Genomic DNA, 16,783 nt, shown 5'->3' on the forward strand with positions numbered 1-16,783 from the left:
CAAGTAGCACTTGTGCAGATAAGAAGGTAAATTCACGTATTCTCTTAGAAGCAAATTGTCAAGATCTACTGAAATTAAAAAAATACAATTCTATGACCCAGCAATTCTACTTCTAGGACCTTATCCTACAGATATAGTCATCAATATGCAAAAAATGACAAAAGTTCAAGATTACACAGTACTGGCTGTGTAAGAGCTACAGATTGGGAACAATCTAAATAGTGCTGTATTTAACCAATAATAAAAGACAGCCATAGAGACTACTATTTATGTATTCAAAGGTTCTTCCAAGATATCATTATTAAATGAAAATATTAAGAAGCACCAGTGTGTATAATATACCATCTGTAGAGAAAATATATATATTTACAAATATAAATATACATACATAAAAATACATATTTACAAACATCTATATTACATATAAGTACAAATATACAAATATTTCCTTGAAAATGCAAAACAAATCCATGCACACATATACAAGAACCTGGAAATACTGGTTATCTCTTGGGAGAAAGGTGGCTAGGGGGCAGGGATATGACAAAGACTTTCTAATATATATCCTTTGGAACTTAATTATTAACCATGGGACTATATTATTATTCAAAACAAGTAATTAAATTTAAAAAGCAAGTTAAAAGTGTACATTAAAAGCAAAGACACATACTTCTTGAGGCTCTGAAGATGAACACAAATCAATTTTTTTCAGAATGTGCGACTCTGAATAGAGCAGTGAAGAACAGCACAGCTAGAGCTTCATTTAATCATTGGTTCAGAAAAATAGGTAATTTACTAAGCATGAACAGGACCTGTGCTAGGCACCAAGGATACGATGGAACTTGAGTGTTACCAAAGACAATTAAACAGGTTAATACAATCCCATGAGAGTTTTGATGAATAAACAGAGGGGACTCGGAGACCACAAAGCAGGGGACCTATCCTAATCTAGGAATCAAGGAAGAATAGAATATTTAACAGAGACAAAAGGAAACAACAACGGTACACAGATTAGGTAGGTAGAAGTGGAGTGTTGAGTTCAGTGTGCCTGGAGGGCCTCAAATAAGCTGCAAGAAATCAAACTGGAGAGGGAGGTCACATTGTTCAGGGTCTAGAGTAAGCTATGTTAGAGTGGGGCTTTAGCCAAAGGGCAACAGAGAGAGCATGTGACAAAAAATTTTAAGCAGATGATCAGGGCGTCAAATTTATATGTTTGAAACGTTCTTCTGAAAGAACAATCAACCAAACGTGGAGAGATCTATTAGGAATTTGTTGCAATAGTACAGGGAAGACATAATGTTAGCCTCACCAAGATTATAGTAGAGGGATAGAAAAAGCATATGGACTGAAGAGGTACTTGAGCAGTTATATTAAGAGAACCTGAGGATAGGATATGATGTTAGGAGACACCAAGGAGTCAAGGAAGACATCTAGGTTTCTGAGTCGGGCAGTGGGTGATGGGTCCAATTTTGGACATGCTGAATTTGAGGTATGCATGAGACAGCCACATGGAGATACTCAGTAATCCATTAGATACACAAAGAGTACTATCTGCAGCCAGCCAAGGCTGAAGAGAAGCATTTAGTTCACTCAGAGAGAGATTACTGTGTGAGAAGTACTGCAAGGTTAAGATCAAGCCCTGATGGGGCGCCTGGGTGGCTCAGTCGTTAAGCGTCTGCCTTTGGCTCAGGTCATGATCCCGAGGTCCTGGAATTGAGCCCCTCATCGGGCTCCCAGCTCCACGGGAAGCCTGCTTCTCCCTCTCCTACTCCCCCTGCTGGTGTTCCCTCTCTCGCTGTGTCTCTCTCTGTCAAATAAATAAATAAGATCTTTGGGGAAAAAAAAAAAAAAGATCAAGCCCTGAGGAACACCAACATTAATAAAATAAAGAGAGAAAGAACACCTGCAAAGATTAAGAAGGAAAAGTCTGAGGGTTGGAAGAAAACAAAATATTTTATTTACTTTTAGTTTAGTTAAGGAATGGCTCTTAATGAAACCCAAAAGAACATGTAAGGTTAAAAGCAATGTATTACTCTTAATAAAAGTATACCCCAAAGAACATACAAAGAAAATACACAGATATTTAGGGTCATCCTGTAGTCAACTCTCAATTATCAGCTATTGGGGGGAGTGGATGGTAAAAATGCAACCCATACATTATTCCCCAAACAATTTCAAACAACAATTTTATAAAAATAAAGATGACTGAATCTATAGAGGCTCCCAAATTCATCAATTATGCCAACGGACTCCTAGCAAGTTGCTATAATCTCTTGTATTTTCCTGACAGTATAGCTGCTCATCTAATAAGAAATTCTTTCAAATGAAACATATGCCCTTGTCTAAAATCTTGAAGGTCATGGGAGCAAGGACAGCCTAAACTCACACAATGGCAGAGAGACTGGCAAAGACCAAAATTTCTTTTTCAAAAGAAATCATAAAGCCCCAGGGCACTTGGATTGAGTGCCACAGCTATTTACTAGTCTGCTATAACTGACAAAGTAGTCTTTACTAGGAAGAAATCCTATTTCTATGCCCTCAAAGGCATCAGAAGAAGGGACATATAATGGTCATGCAGCATATGCTAGTTGAATTAATAAAAAACACCTGAAGGCAATCTATACCATAGAAAGAAAAATGAAAGCACTACTTAATGATCTGACTTCCAATGCCTGGAACATCCACAGTACACAAAGAACTCCAAGGCATTAGTGTAGAGGAATTTAGAGGCAGACAATCTATGCTCTAATCTATTTGCTACTTACTTCATGTATGGCCTTAGACAAGTCAACTTCCTCACTGTAAAAATAAAAGCAAGTTTGACCTATAGCAGTATTTCATCAGAGTTGTCTGTGTTTAAATTCTTAAGACTTACCTCATTAATTAGGGCCTCTAATTTGCTCTCCATTCCTAAAAGTCATATATTGGTAAATCACTATATCCATTTCTTTTTTGTCCACAGTAAACTAAAGACTTAAAAATACTACCTCCTCCCCAAAAAAGTTTAATGCTGTTTGTACTCCCAACTCACTTTCCATAAGATGAAACATTATTAGATTTCATGTATTTATCTTACAAGAGAAATTCCCTATTTTATAACTAGAACAGGTAAACACTTGTTTAAATTCAACCCTGGCTCACCTCAAGAATAAAGTTTCTAGACACACTGCTTGGATATCTTTCACAGCATTTTACCTATAAACTCAAAATGTCCATGGGCCCAGCATATTTCAATCCTTTCATTGCACTACAGCTCATTTTAAAAATTGTGCCCACAAACCCTAAATCTCTCATATTGGCCAATAGACTACGCATAACAAAAATGAAGAGCAAAAGTTAACCTTAACTATAACCCTATATGGAATAAGAACTTCATTCTTAAAATACTATAAATTCTTGCCATTAATTGGTCCATTATTCCAAAAGCAGCTTTAACTTTTAACGCCTAACGTGTGCATAACCCCCTTTTAAAATAAATTTATTTTTTAGAACAGTTTCAGGTTGATAGCAAAAATTGAGCAAACTCCCCGTCCCCACAAACCCAGATCCTCCCTTATCATCAGTAGCCCACACTGGGTACACTTGTACAATCAATGAACCTACACTGACACAGTACTAATACTCAAAGCTCATAGTTTATATTAGGGTTCATTCTTGGTGTCGCATCTTCTACGGGTTTTAACTAATATATAACATGTATCTACCATTATAGTATCATAGAGAATAATTCCACTGCCCTAAAAATCCAATGTGCTCTATTCATCCCTCACTTATTTCTTTTTAAGTCCTAAATTGCAATAGCAATTAAGACATTCTAAATGCTGAAATGACACTCAGAATCTTAAGGATGAAAAGGTGAGGTGAAAGCCAGGGCAGAAAAAATAGGACAAAAATAAGAGCAAAGGAAAAGTAAAAGAGAGTAGCTGTATTTTAAGAATCAAAACCCTTCATCCCTTAAAAAGCTGAAGTTACATCCTTTAAGTGTTGTTTTTCCTTCCCATTCCCTTCCATGAATTCTGAGAGGGTTTTGGCTAATACACTATAACTGAATCTTCTTAAGTAAGCAAAGCAGTTAGTTATAGCTTAAGTAAATTCCTGCTCTACATATAAACATTTATTGGAAGTGACTCATACCTTAGGCTCACTTAAAGATACTAGCGGCGAAAACTATAAACAGCCTGAGTTGGATGCTCTCTTTGATATCACATTGTACCTAGGCTCTACAGTCCTCTACAAAATATTCATGAATAGGATTAGCTTGATTAAACATAGGAGATTTTATAATCTACACTCAGACTTTCCAAATGTTAAGTCCATTCCTTTCAACATATCTGTTCTTTATTCAGCACAAATGATGTACCACCATATAACATCAATTCTTTTTGCAGGCTGCTGGATCTCATCTGTTCCTTAATCATTGCTCACCCTCCTGGACTGATGCAATCTTATCCCTGCTAGCTCTCATTTTCAGTATTATTCTCTCTCTAATCTATCACTAATCACTAGCTAACTCCTATTACTGCTCTTAGGAGATTAAGTCCTACTGTAGTTTCCAAGTGTCCTAAAAATTAATTCCAAGAAGCCTTACCTTACCTTTGTTTTCAAGTCTTCAATAAGGTGTCCCAGATTACTTCTCCCTCCTTATTTTCCTCTTCTATCACCCTCCCTTCTACCTGTTTTTAATGCCTTTTACCTGACAGCCCTCCATTTCCAGCTCAGGGACTTCTCACATGTTGTACTACATGCCTGGAATGCCTCCTTCCCCCCAGGCAATCTACTGGTCAACTTCTTCTGATCATTAAAACTTCATTCTCCATGAAATTTTGTCAGATCGCTATTAGGAAATGCTACTTTTTCTAAAATAACGGATCACAACCCTGGGTGCACAGGGAAATCACCTGTATGTGTGAAGTTAAGTTTCATCAATGTAGGGGGTGCTTTAAATTTTTAAAATAAAACACTAATGCTCAGGCTCCATGTCAAGCCAACTGAAACAGACTCTCTATGCAAAGGACCCAGATATTGGTGGTGATGGGTAGGGGGCTGTTTTTTATGTCTGGTTGTTTTTAATTTCAAAGTCCCACAGGTGATTCCAAAGAGTAGCCAGGGTTGTGAAACCACTATACAGACTCTACCCAGTTTAGAAACAGAACTCCCACAACTACATTTATCTAATGTTCTCTAAACATATCTGTATCTCACACCACTAAAATACACTTACCACATTGTCCTGACCAAGGCATATAATGTAAATATGTGAAATTGCCCTTCATAAGGCTTAAACACTTCACAGTGATTTATATACTCTGAGCCTAGGGTTTCTCTTCAACAAAATGGGTAAAATACTGTTTACCTTGCAGGGCTGTCATGAAATCCAAGCAAGATACTGGCCGTTAACATATTTAGGGAAGCAACTGACTTTATAAAGGGTGCAAATGTTAAATCCCTTCAGGTATCAAGAATAACACCCGGATTCAATTTTTAAGAAACAAACAGAATTCATGTGGCAGTATGGAAGACACAAGCTATCTGGATGAAGCTGAGGAGACAAATGCTGACCAAGAGTTATAATCAAAAAGTCATTCTTTGTATAGTGTAGACACCTTGCAAATTTTACTGTAAATGTGTCCCATCCTGATCCCGTCTTTCCTTTAAATTTTTTTTATATAGCCCAGGGAGGTGTCTGATTCTTCCAGTCCCTTGGCCACACTGTGTGAGGAGAGTTGTTTCCAAATTACATACAAGTACCTGCAGGTGGTCGACCAGTTTTCATGCTCCCCTACCTTGGTCCCTGTGTCTACAAGCACCCCGATATCTCGACAGAAACCTGATGCCACGGCTCCTTTACCAGAAATGTAAACGTGAAAAAACCGGATTCCCTTCAGTATCAAAGCAAGGGTAAAAAGTCATAAAGTTAAAACTCAGACGGGTATTAGAGAAAAGAAAATAGGCCACTAATAACAAATAATGACAATTTCAGTAAAGTGACAGGGGCTATAAGGACTGGTGGTACTGTATTAAGAGGAATTTTGAGGATGAATATGGGCTTATCAGGAAAGCACACCGTAAGGGATAATGGATATTGATCTTGGGCAGAGGAGGTGAAAGGGACAGCATTTCCAGAAGACTCCTAACTGCAAGAGTCTAAATAAAGAGCCTAAACCTAAAAAGGGAAGTGGTAATCAGGTACACACAGAACAGCATACTTCTATCGGTACTTACCATACTATACATCAATCATTTATTTACTGTTTTTGAAGGCAGGAACTGTGTGTGCCTTATTCTTTTTTGTATCTCCAACACCTATCAGAATGCCTGACATATAATAAGCTATTAATAAAAATGTATTTAATTAAATCTGCAATAAGAAAAAACTATGAGATCACACTTTTGTGATCTGGCATAATCACTTATGGTCTATATACCAAAACATCCTCACTCTCTAGTAAATACCCACTTGGACTGCAAGGTTGGTTGTAGTGGACAACAACAAAAATAAGCAGTACCAAAACCAGAGAGCCCTAGGCAAAGACTAGATTTACAAGCTCAACTTTAAAAAGGGACACCTCCCTACCCGTTTTACTCCCAGGAGACAGTAACAAAAAGTTAACTTAAGATTAACCAACAATGAAATGATATTTCATTTCATTTGAGCAAGTTTTCACAAGACAAATCCCAATAAGCATGAACCTGAATTTATTTAGCTCTCTATATAAGTACATGGCACAGTATCCACTATGTGTAATCAAGCCCTTAAATGTTTAAGATGGTTAGGTTCTAATGCCTATTTTCACTTAGGCACTATAATACCATTTTTATTACTTTAATCAAAAGAGATACGATGTGATGGGAGGGCAACGTAACCTATACTAACTCTACACTGGACCAGAAGAGTGAGGCTTAAAAACCATATCTATTCTATTAGAAGTATGATCTCAAAATAAATAAACACCTTAAAAGATTATTTTAGGTTACAGGACAGAGGTGTTAAAAGCAAAGTAGATGGCTGAATCCGAGAATTAAACTTTGCAAAAGATGAATATAATATTAATGACAAATATACTTGTGACAGAATGAGTCCAGATGCTCTCTCAAGGAACCCTGTTCTGGATATTCCACACTCAAGCCTCCTTCCCTATTTAAACAAGACACAGGCTTAACTAGCTCTTTGTTATTTTCTAGATCTTAAAAAATTATGACACACAAAACAAGTTGACACATAACCTTTCTCCAGAGTTCCAAAATTTTTGCCTTAAGAATCAAGTGACTAGGCAATGAACATAGATTCCTGGGTTTCTGTGATAATTCTAGAAGCAACAAGTGACTAGTGAAAAGGGCTTTAATTTAAAGCCTTAAACTGCTGAATTTTTATCCTGATAGTTAATAAAATGTCAGAATTCAATTTGATCTCACCAATTCGGAAAATTTAATTCAATGTTATCGGTTGTAGGTTTTCTGAGCCTCTTGTAGCAGTAGAAAAAAATTTTACTACAGGGGCTTTTACATCTTAAAAAAAAAAAAAAAAACCCACTGAAGTACAAAAAGTATACAACTTCAGGGGCACCTGGGTGGCTCAGTTGTTAAGTGTCTGCCTTCGGCTCAGGTCATGATCCCAGGGTCCTGGGATTGAGCTCCACATCGGGCTCCCTGCTCAGCGGGAAGCCTGCTTCTCCCTCTCCCACTCCCCCTGCTTGTGTTCCCTCTTTCTGTCAAATAAATAAATAAATAAATCTTAAAAAAAAAAAGTATACAACTTCATACCATCATCCACAAGCACTTAAAAAGAAAACTAGCAGTGGAAGAACCTAGAGTTTGGTTGAGGTTATGCCCCTAATTAACATGTGATCTTGACAAATAATCCAACCTTAGATTCTTCACCTATAAAATGATAAATCTACCACCTTCCTACCCCGCATTACCTCATAGGGTTTTTTGTGAGGATCCAATTAGACAACTGTTTGAAAACAATGAAGGCCTACATGAAAAAATGCTCAATATCATTCGGCATCAGGGAAATACAAATTAAAACCACAGTGAGATACCAGTCAAAATGGCTAAAATTAACAAGTCGGGAAACAAAAGATGTTGGCAAGGATGCAGAGAAAGAGGAACCCTCTTACACTGTTGGTGGGAATGCAAACTGGGGCAGGCATTCTGGAAAACAGTATGGAGGTTCCTCAAAAAGTTAAAAAAAAAAATAGAGCTACCCAATGACCCAGCAATTGCACTACTAGGTATTTATCCAAAGGATACAAACATAGTGATTCGAAGGGGCACATGCACCCCAATGTTTATAGCAGCAAAATCCACAATAGCCAAACTACGAAAAGAGCACAGATGTCCATCCACAGGTGAATGGATAAAAATGTGGTGTATATATATACAATGGAGTATTACTCAGCCATCAAAAAAATGAAATCTTGCCATTTGCAATGATGTGGATGGAACTAGAGGGTATTATGCTAAGCAAAATAAGTCAACCAGAGAAAGATAATTATCATATGATGTCATTCATACGTGGAATTCAAGAAAGAGAACAGGTAAACATGGGGAAAGGGAGGGAAAAATAAAATAAGACAAGGGGCGCCTGGGTGGCTCAGTGGTTAAGTGTCTGCCTTCGGCTCAGGTCATGATCCCGGGGTCCTGGGATCGAGCCCCGCATCGGGCTCCCTGCTCCGCAGGAAGCCTGCTTCTCCCTCTCTCACTCCCCCTGCTTGTGTTCCCTCTCTCGCTGTGTCTCTCTCTGTCAAACAAATAAATAAAATCTTTTAAAATAAATAAATAAATAAAATAAAATAAGATGAAATCAGAGTGAGGCAAATCATAAGAAACTCTTGATCAAAGGAAACAAACAGGGTTGCTAGGCAGAGGGAGGTGGGGGCATGGGGTAACTGGGTGATGGACATTAAGGAGGGTACGTGATATAATGAGCACTGGGTGCTATAAGCAACTGATGAACCACTGAACTCTAGCTCTGAAGCTAATAATACACTATATGTTAACTAACTGATTTTAAAGAAAAGAAAACTATGAAGGCCTAACTATACATATATGGAAGCATTATCATGTTACTTACCATGTAAAAGGAAATTATTAATCCACAAACTTCCCCATTCCACCCACTCCACAGAGCCACATAATGGTACCTAAACAACAACTATATTGCTACGTTGTTCATTTTTATTACCTACATTCACACAGTCCATTCTCCAAAGTCTACATATGACATGCAAAGATGAACTAGCAAAAGAATAAATATGGCAAAATAGGTAGGAGAATCAGGCCATTTAAAATCTTTCCTAAAGACTGCCTGCTCACGGGCGCCTGGGTGGCTCAGTTGGTTAAGCGACTGCCTTCGGCTCAGGTCATGATCCTGGAGTCCCTGGATCGAGTCCCGCATCGGGCTCCCTGCTCAGCAGGGAGTCTGCTTCTCCCTCTGACCCTCCCCCCTCTCATGTGCTTGCTCTCTCTCATTCTCTCTCTCAAATAAATAAATAAATAATCTTTAAAAAAAAAAAAGACTGCCTGCTCTAAACTCCAAGATTCCCGATAAATCCTTTGAAATCTTTACCTTCATGATTTCAGATGCTTAATTAAAGCATTCTTTTCACCAACACTGTGATCTTCTAGTTACTATACCATTATCACTTTTTACCAGATCATTCCAACTGGGCTCTATAACACTGCTCCCTAGCGCCCTATGACTGAGAAGCAATTTCCTACACATCCTTATTGGGCTGTAGAAAGCTGTGTATGGTTCCTAAATAACAGAATTCTCCCTTTACTGCCACAGTTCTTGATAGTCTGGTTTCTGTGCTATGCAAGACAGGTTCCTGGCTGCCACTACAAGCTGTAAGAATCCAGACAAGTCCCTTAAGGTGACTTGGGACTCTGTTTCCATATTTATAAAAATGAGAACTAGATTAACTTCAAGGATCTTTCTGGTTGATCTTTCTCTTCAGATCACATATATCAATGCTGTGACTAAGAGACCCCAGAAAACAATCCCATCAGAGTTGCAGCTTCCAAATATCCAAAACATTTCTCATCCCTCCCCCAGTCTCTAAAGAATAATTACAGACACTGTCAAACAGGTAAGAGATGTTTTAACAGTGCTTTTCAGATTTCCCAATAAAGACTACCTAGCTATGGTGACTGGGTGGCTCAGTTGGTGAAGCCTCTGCCTTCAGGTCAGGTCATGATCCCAGAATCCTGGGATGGAGCCCCATGTCAGCCTCCCTGCTCAGTGCGGAGCCTGCTTCTCCCTCTCCCTCTGCCTGCCACTCCCCATTTGTGCACGCTGTGAAATACATAAAATCTCAAAAAAAAAAAAAAAAAAAAAGCTACCTAGCTACGTAACAGTAAGAGTGCAGGTTTTAGAGTCACTGGATTCCAAAAATGAGTTGAATCAAAAGGGTAATAGGAAGCCACATGCAAAAAAAATAAATTATACATGACTATCCAATTCCAGAAACTAGTCTAATTTCATAACAGGTTATTGCTTGTGGTGGGGAACAATCTCAGTACACCTGATCTCTGTCATTTTTAACTTCAGAATACCAGAAATGTCAGATTAGCTTTAGCAGATCACTCAATTCCAGTCAACTCTGGGGATGTTGTACTAAGAGGCCTGAATGGAGTGGGGTGGAGGGGGGTGGAGCAGAATAAGGAGATGGTAGCCTAGATAGAAGGGTTTCACTTCCAGGTAAGATGTCATCAGAATGGATAACTTAAATGTTTGAAAACCAAAGATCCAATAATGAATGATTCACTCAAAAACTATATGCAAGAACCTCTGCTAGGCACATGGAGGAGATACACAGATGAATTCAGGAAACTGAAGAGGCTATAATAAGTATTTTAATCCCATAACACCCTGACTGTGGTTGAAGTGGATGTGGGTAGCCTGCCATCCCTCAATTGGATTCTCTACACCACCTCATCTCCAGTGCAGTTTGAAAATATAATATTAAAAGAAATATACCCAAATATTAATACTTCAGGAAATATGCTGCCTCATGAATGATAGAGAATGACTTAGGAATTCAGAGGCTGACTATCCATCCGGTTTTAGTAATTAGTGAAGACTTAATGGGATTAGTTTTGAGCAGGGCCTTTAAAGATAAGAATAAATTCATTTTAGTTTACCTGTTGGCCCTCAGAATATGTTTTATTTCTATATGAGCATCAGATTGGAGAAGGATGGTCTGAAACAAGGACAAGTATCACCATTAGGAAGCATGCGGAACATCAAGTCACCAGTTAATAGCAGTCTACAGCAGCCCTTCTTCACTCATGTGCTTTCCATTGTCTCAGGCATTACATTAGTGCTCATCCAACTACAAAGTTTATTTTTGTTACAATAACCACTAGTGTTTTATCCAATACAGATGTGCTACAGAAGTGGAAAGAAACAAAACAGCTTCTTTAATGTGAAAAAAGAAAGCTTGTGGGGAGTTTCCCAGGCATCTTTTTTTCTACTGTGACACACCACTATCCAATGCAAATGACCATTCCCTTCAAGTTATCTACTTTTACCTTCCACCAATTCCATCATGCATCTGAGGGGCATAAATACGTATATGACTAAAGGTTGGGATAATACACATTGTAACAATTTCCATTATGACCTAATCGGCAAACTGCTTTGAAATGTGACTTTAGGTTATTAGCACCTATAGAAGAACACAAAGCTCTGATATATGTTTGGATTTCTGGTAAAGGCAAAAGGGCAGAGGCTGAAAGACTATTAAAAGTCTCTGTCCTAGAACCCTAAAATGAACCAAAATTATTTCAAGTCATGCGTTTAAACAAAAAAACTGTTTAGAAAAAATAAAAAAATACAAAGCTTTCAAATGCCATGATACTGGTTTTTTAAAATATGTTTTGTAGTAACACCTACAATCATAAAGGTTTAGAATGTAAAGAACTTAACACATTTTATTGCACCCCCAAATTTTATATGCAAATCCTACTTTCATTGGAATGCAGTGAACCCTCGTTCACCTAAAAAAGAAATGACAGTAACAGTACTGTTTAAGGACGGTAATTGGAAGAGAAAATAAAAAGAAACCCCAACCCAAGAAAAGGAGACATCGCTTTCCCAGTGGTGTTACTGGTAACTACTAAAGCTCTAAGCGGTATACGTGATCTTTTCACATACAGGGTAATGATGTTTCCGGCTGTTAATGCAAATTATCTCAAACATAAGGGGAAAAAATCATTAGCTATATGAGGTCTAACAATATATCACACAGGTAACAGGGAAGTCAATCTAGCTTCACATAACTTGGTCAAACTTGCTTAGAAACCAGGAGGGTGTGGATGTGATAGCAACGTTACTACTGACTAGGCAAGAGGATAAAAAGCCATAAATAAAGGTGTCAGGGAGATGGAGTCATGAACACCACACACACCTATTACATATCTCTAGCTCTTCCAATATTCGAACTGAAAGAAAATTGTACTTCTCTCTCTCCATGCGTTTTCTCCTTTACAATATAAATTATTTCCAAGCCTGGCTAGCATCTCACTCCACACCCCAAGCTAGTGACACAAAACATTTTCCCCAAGAGGAGCCTATAAAAGATACGTAAGCCTAAGGCTTTTTCTCTTCTTTTGAATTAAGCATGTATGTTCACCTCATCTTACACTTCTCTCTCAGTTACCTCTCCAGACGGTGTGAAAAATATCAACATCCGGTCGCCCACCCCACCCTCTCGGTAATGCATCGCGTTGACTAGGCTCATCCCTCTCCTTCCCTTTCAGTCTCATCACCTCTGAGAAGCTTATCGAACACTTCTTCCCGCTGCTCCCCCCACCCCCACATATTCATGGCCGAGCACGACGTTCTCCGCATCCTTCTTCCAAGGAAGGGACTAGCAAAAAAAAAAAAGAAAGGCATGCTCGAGAAGCGACAGGCGAAGAAGCCTGACCAGCTTCAGGGATGGCCTTCTTCCCCCTGCATCGGGCCGGTAGTCGGTTCTCTAAACACTGAACCCACTGGTCTCCACGCTCTCCCCACCCCCCCCCCCGAGATACTGCCGGAAAATGAAAAGGCCGGGGTGAAACGCGAGGCTGGGTCCTCCCTAAAGAAGCCCGCTGCCCCCGGCCCCGCGGGCTGGAGTCCCCGGGGAGGATGGAGATCGCGGGAAGTGCGGGGACCCCTGTCCCGGGACCGTCCGCCTCACCCGCCCGAACCCCCGGAGATGCGGCCGCGACACCCAGGCCATCGCCAACGGCCCCTCCCCACCCCCCGCACTGCAGCGGCACCCGGGGCGGACCCCACGCCGGCCTCACTCGCACACACGCCACACACAAAAGCGCCGCGGCCGCCGCCTTCCCGCCCCCACAGCCCGGCGGAGCAATCAATGAGGCGGCCGGCCCCGCGTCCCCTCCATGAACACCCGAATGCGGGGCCCGGCCGGTAGGGGCGGCGGCGCGGCTCACCATCGCTCCGCTTGATCTCCACGTAAATCCCGATCTGGATCTTGCCGAAGTTGGCCGTTGCCATCACCTCATCTGGAGCAGCGGCGGCGGGCCGAGGGAGGGGGACTGGAGGGCGGAAAAGGCGGGGAGGGGGCGGGGTAGGTGTGGGAGGGGGAGCGGTTGCCCGCGGCCGCGCCGGCCCGGGCGACAGCGTGAACGCGAGTCGGGGCCGCGAGGAGCAGCGGCGGGGAAGCAGGCGGAGGCCCCGGGCCTGCAGGCCGACGGGAGGACGCGCCGGGGCGTCGGGGTGAAGCGAGGGCCGGGGCCGTCAGGCGGCGCGGGGGAGAGTGGGAGGGCCCGCGCCGCCCGCCCGGGAGCCGACGCTGGGGAGGCGGGGCGCCGCGCGCGTGCGCAGAGCGCGCCTCCCGCGTCTCTTCCTTCTTGGCCAGCCTTTCCCCGCGGCGTTGAGGCGCCCCCCCGCGCAGCTCCGCGGCTGGGCGGGCGGGCGTCGGCCGTGGCTTGGTCGGCGGAGGGAGCGGAGCGCGCGTGGCACCGCCCCGAGAGATCCAGGGTCGGGTTTGATTTCGGCGCGCGGCCTAGAAGAGGCGGGAACCCGCGCGCTGGTGCCTTCCTGTCTCTCTGGCTTCCATGATTTGTCCCTGTGGCCGGAATGGATTAAGGGCCCTATTGGTTGTGGGCTTTCCGAGTGGGAATGTGGGGCTGAGCGACGTGAATTTAGGGACCGGCCATTGACAGAATGGGCATAGTGTTTCATCTTAGAGTGTCAGCTGTGTTGCCACTTAGAGGTGGCCGGCCCAAGTAAGGTTTCCCATCCGGTTACGGAAAAGGGGAAGAAAAACCTTTGCGGTGTCACCCACCCTTAAATCCGAATGAAGGTCCTCTTCTCCACGGCCTTGCCTTATAGCTAGCTCATCGCGACTCAAACACAAACCGTGTGCTGGAGCCGCCTTGACTGTTCCGTTTATGGTGCATCCGAAGCTGGTGTCTAGTCTCTGCTGTAGGTAGGGTTCAAGAGACGTTATTTGCTCTGGTCCATAAAGCCAATAACTATGATTCAAGGACAGAGGGCAGACAACATAAGGTTGACTAAGGAATGTGCCTTTTCTGCAGAGTCACTTGACTAGTCTGACCACATCAACATGAAGAGAAAGACTCTCCACCCTGGGAAAGCAGGAAGACCATGTGGACAAGGAACATGGAAACTGTTTACAGCACCATGTAGAAACCAACAAAAGTGTGACTTTTGCTTCTAGCGTTCAGACGTGTTATGGAGGAAACACGCTTTTCGTGCCTTATTTTCTCTAGTCATTGTTAATCTCTCTGTAATAATAACTGAAAATATACAGTTTTAAAATTTAAAAATTGGAAGCTAGATACATGTGTGTTAAGTGCATATGTGCATACATGCACACGCCTAGAATTTTCAACCCAATAATCAAGACAAGTAGACCCTAAAAAATGTTGAAAGACTCAGCCTCCATCTGTAACTTGAACATATTGAAGGCATACTCGTCAAAAGAATGAAGTTTCTTAAATCCACTTAAAAGTAAGAATAGTAAGAATAGTTTATATGGGAGGGGAAAAAACGCTGGGTAGACAACTTAAAAAAATAACGTCTACTTTTTTTTTTTTTTTTTTTTTTTAAGAGAGGGAGAGTGTGGGGGACTTAGGGAGAGAGAGAATCTTAAGCAGGCTTGATGGCCAGCGTGGAGCCCCTTCTGGGTCTCCATCTCACAACCCCAGGATCCTGACCTGAGCTGAAATCAAGAGTCAGGTGCTCAACTGACTGAGTGACCCAGGTGCCCCATACTGTCTGTTTTTCTATTCCAGAAATGACTACTGTAAATCTCACTTCAGAACCTCTGTTTCAAAATAAGATTTGACCAAATCAAGATTTGGTGGTTTTTTGTTTTAAATAATCTTAAGAGTTTTATCTGAACTCTTCGGGTTCTGCCTACTAGAACTCATTCTCTGATGTCTCTATGACTGAGGTGTAAAGCATCTATTTATTTGCTTGAAAATGCTTTACAGAATGCAAGGAAATCAAGCTGTACAGCTTTTAAATTTAAAATTGCTTCGTAAAATATGTTTTATCATGGTTGCTGACACATACCTTGTACCCTGTGGGTTATGTAATTAAGGAGTCTAAACCTTTAATCCGTATACAAAGGTATTTTAAAAAGATGTATATGATCCTGCTCCATAAAAAAATGTATGAGACATACCACATATCAAATATAAAAACCTTTCTTTTGTAGGTCATACCCAAAAGGCTTATGTTTTTTGGTACATCTCAACATAGAAATTTACCAAGACTTGCATCTTGGGCTTTGTGTGCAAGTAGCCTCCTAAAGAACAGTCCTGAATAAATGCAATGAGGCTGTGTTTCCATCAACATCCAAGATCAAGATCAAGAATTCTGACTGTAGCTCAGGCATTAGCAAAACATATAACCCTAACTATAAGAGTGACTGGCACACACTGACATTTGTTCAATGAGTTAAGTTGTTAAACTGCTCTGAATCTCTGTTACCTCTTAGAATAGGCTGGAAAAGTAACTATTCTCTCAACTGCAGAAAGTTTTTGTGAGTGTCAAATGAAATAATTAAACACCGCAGTGCTTTGATACTTACAACGTATAATACAAGTTTAAAAACAAAGTAAAACCATCCTATAAAAAATAAGCCAGTACTCTACTATAATCTTCAAATCATTAATTAGAATTTTATGTCCAGTGACATAAAATGAAACACAGCTGGCATGGGCTCTGACCCTCAGCACCTCACATGTGGCAGGAGAGCAAGAGCTTTCACATCTGTCTGTATTCTTTTACCCACTCCAGGCCATTCTGGCAGAACAATCTTGCTCAATGATCATTTCTGTCAAGTCATAACCTAGTAAGAGTGGTTGCTGTTGACCTATCCTATCCTGAGTTGATAAACTGTTTTTAAAAAATCGCTGTTATTTTCATCCAACCAAGCCAGTCTCCTTTTTATGCCTGGAATTCTTTTTAAAAATGTCTGTGCTTTGGAGTCTTTAGTACACAAACCTTAAGAGATTATTCCAAGGTAGAGGCTGTCAAACTAGTGAGTTTTGAGGCAGCAGCCCGCACTCCCCTTAACCAGTCATCTGCTCCTCTGGTGGAGAGTAGAGGTACAACTTGGCTCCAGTTTAGCTCAGATTATCTGTACCTGTCTACATCTTCTAACTTGAACTTTTCCATTTAGTATTCGCATCTATTCTCAATTACTCCCACAGTTTGTGGATCTAGGATCAAATGGAGAAAATAGGTAGGGTTAGCAGAGACTGTCTTTGGTTTTAGTATTGTCCACTT

The 16,783-nt window shown here is 41.0% G+C and overlaps 1 protein-coding gene and 1 long non-coding RNA gene across 5 annotated transcripts in view; one reads left to right on the forward strand and one right to left on the reverse strand.

Annotated features, from left to right (window-relative positions):
- KIF2A (kinesin family member 2A) overlaps positions 1–13,790 on the reverse strand; it is a 75,175-nt gene extending 61,385 nt beyond the window's left edge. For all 4 annotated transcript variants that reach the window (XM_078067285.1, XM_078067283.1, XM_078067284.1 and 1 more), the window contains exon 1: positions 13,450–13,790. In XM_078067285.1, the coding sequence (XP_077923411.1) occupies positions 13,450–13,513 (64 nt within the window). In that variant the 5' untranslated portion in view covers positions 13,514–13,790. The remainder of the gene's footprint in view (positions 1–13,449) is intronic.
- Positions 13,791–13,886: 96 nt separating this feature from the next.
- Positions 13,887–15,341, forward strand: LOC118522116 (uncharacterized). The gene is made up of 2 exons (XR_004910473.2): positions 13,887–14,450; positions 14,560–15,341. It is a non-coding gene; the product is annotated as an uncharacterized LOC118522116 (long non-coding RNA).
- Positions 15,342–16,783: the final 1,442 nt, after the last annotated feature.

This window comes from Halichoerus grypus, chromosome 2 (genome assembly GCF_964656455.1).
Source record: "Halichoerus grypus chromosome 2, mHalGry1.hap1.1, whole genome shotgun sequence".
NCBI classification, from domain to species: Eukaryota; Metazoa; Chordata; class Mammalia; order Carnivora; family Phocidae; genus Halichoerus; species Halichoerus grypus.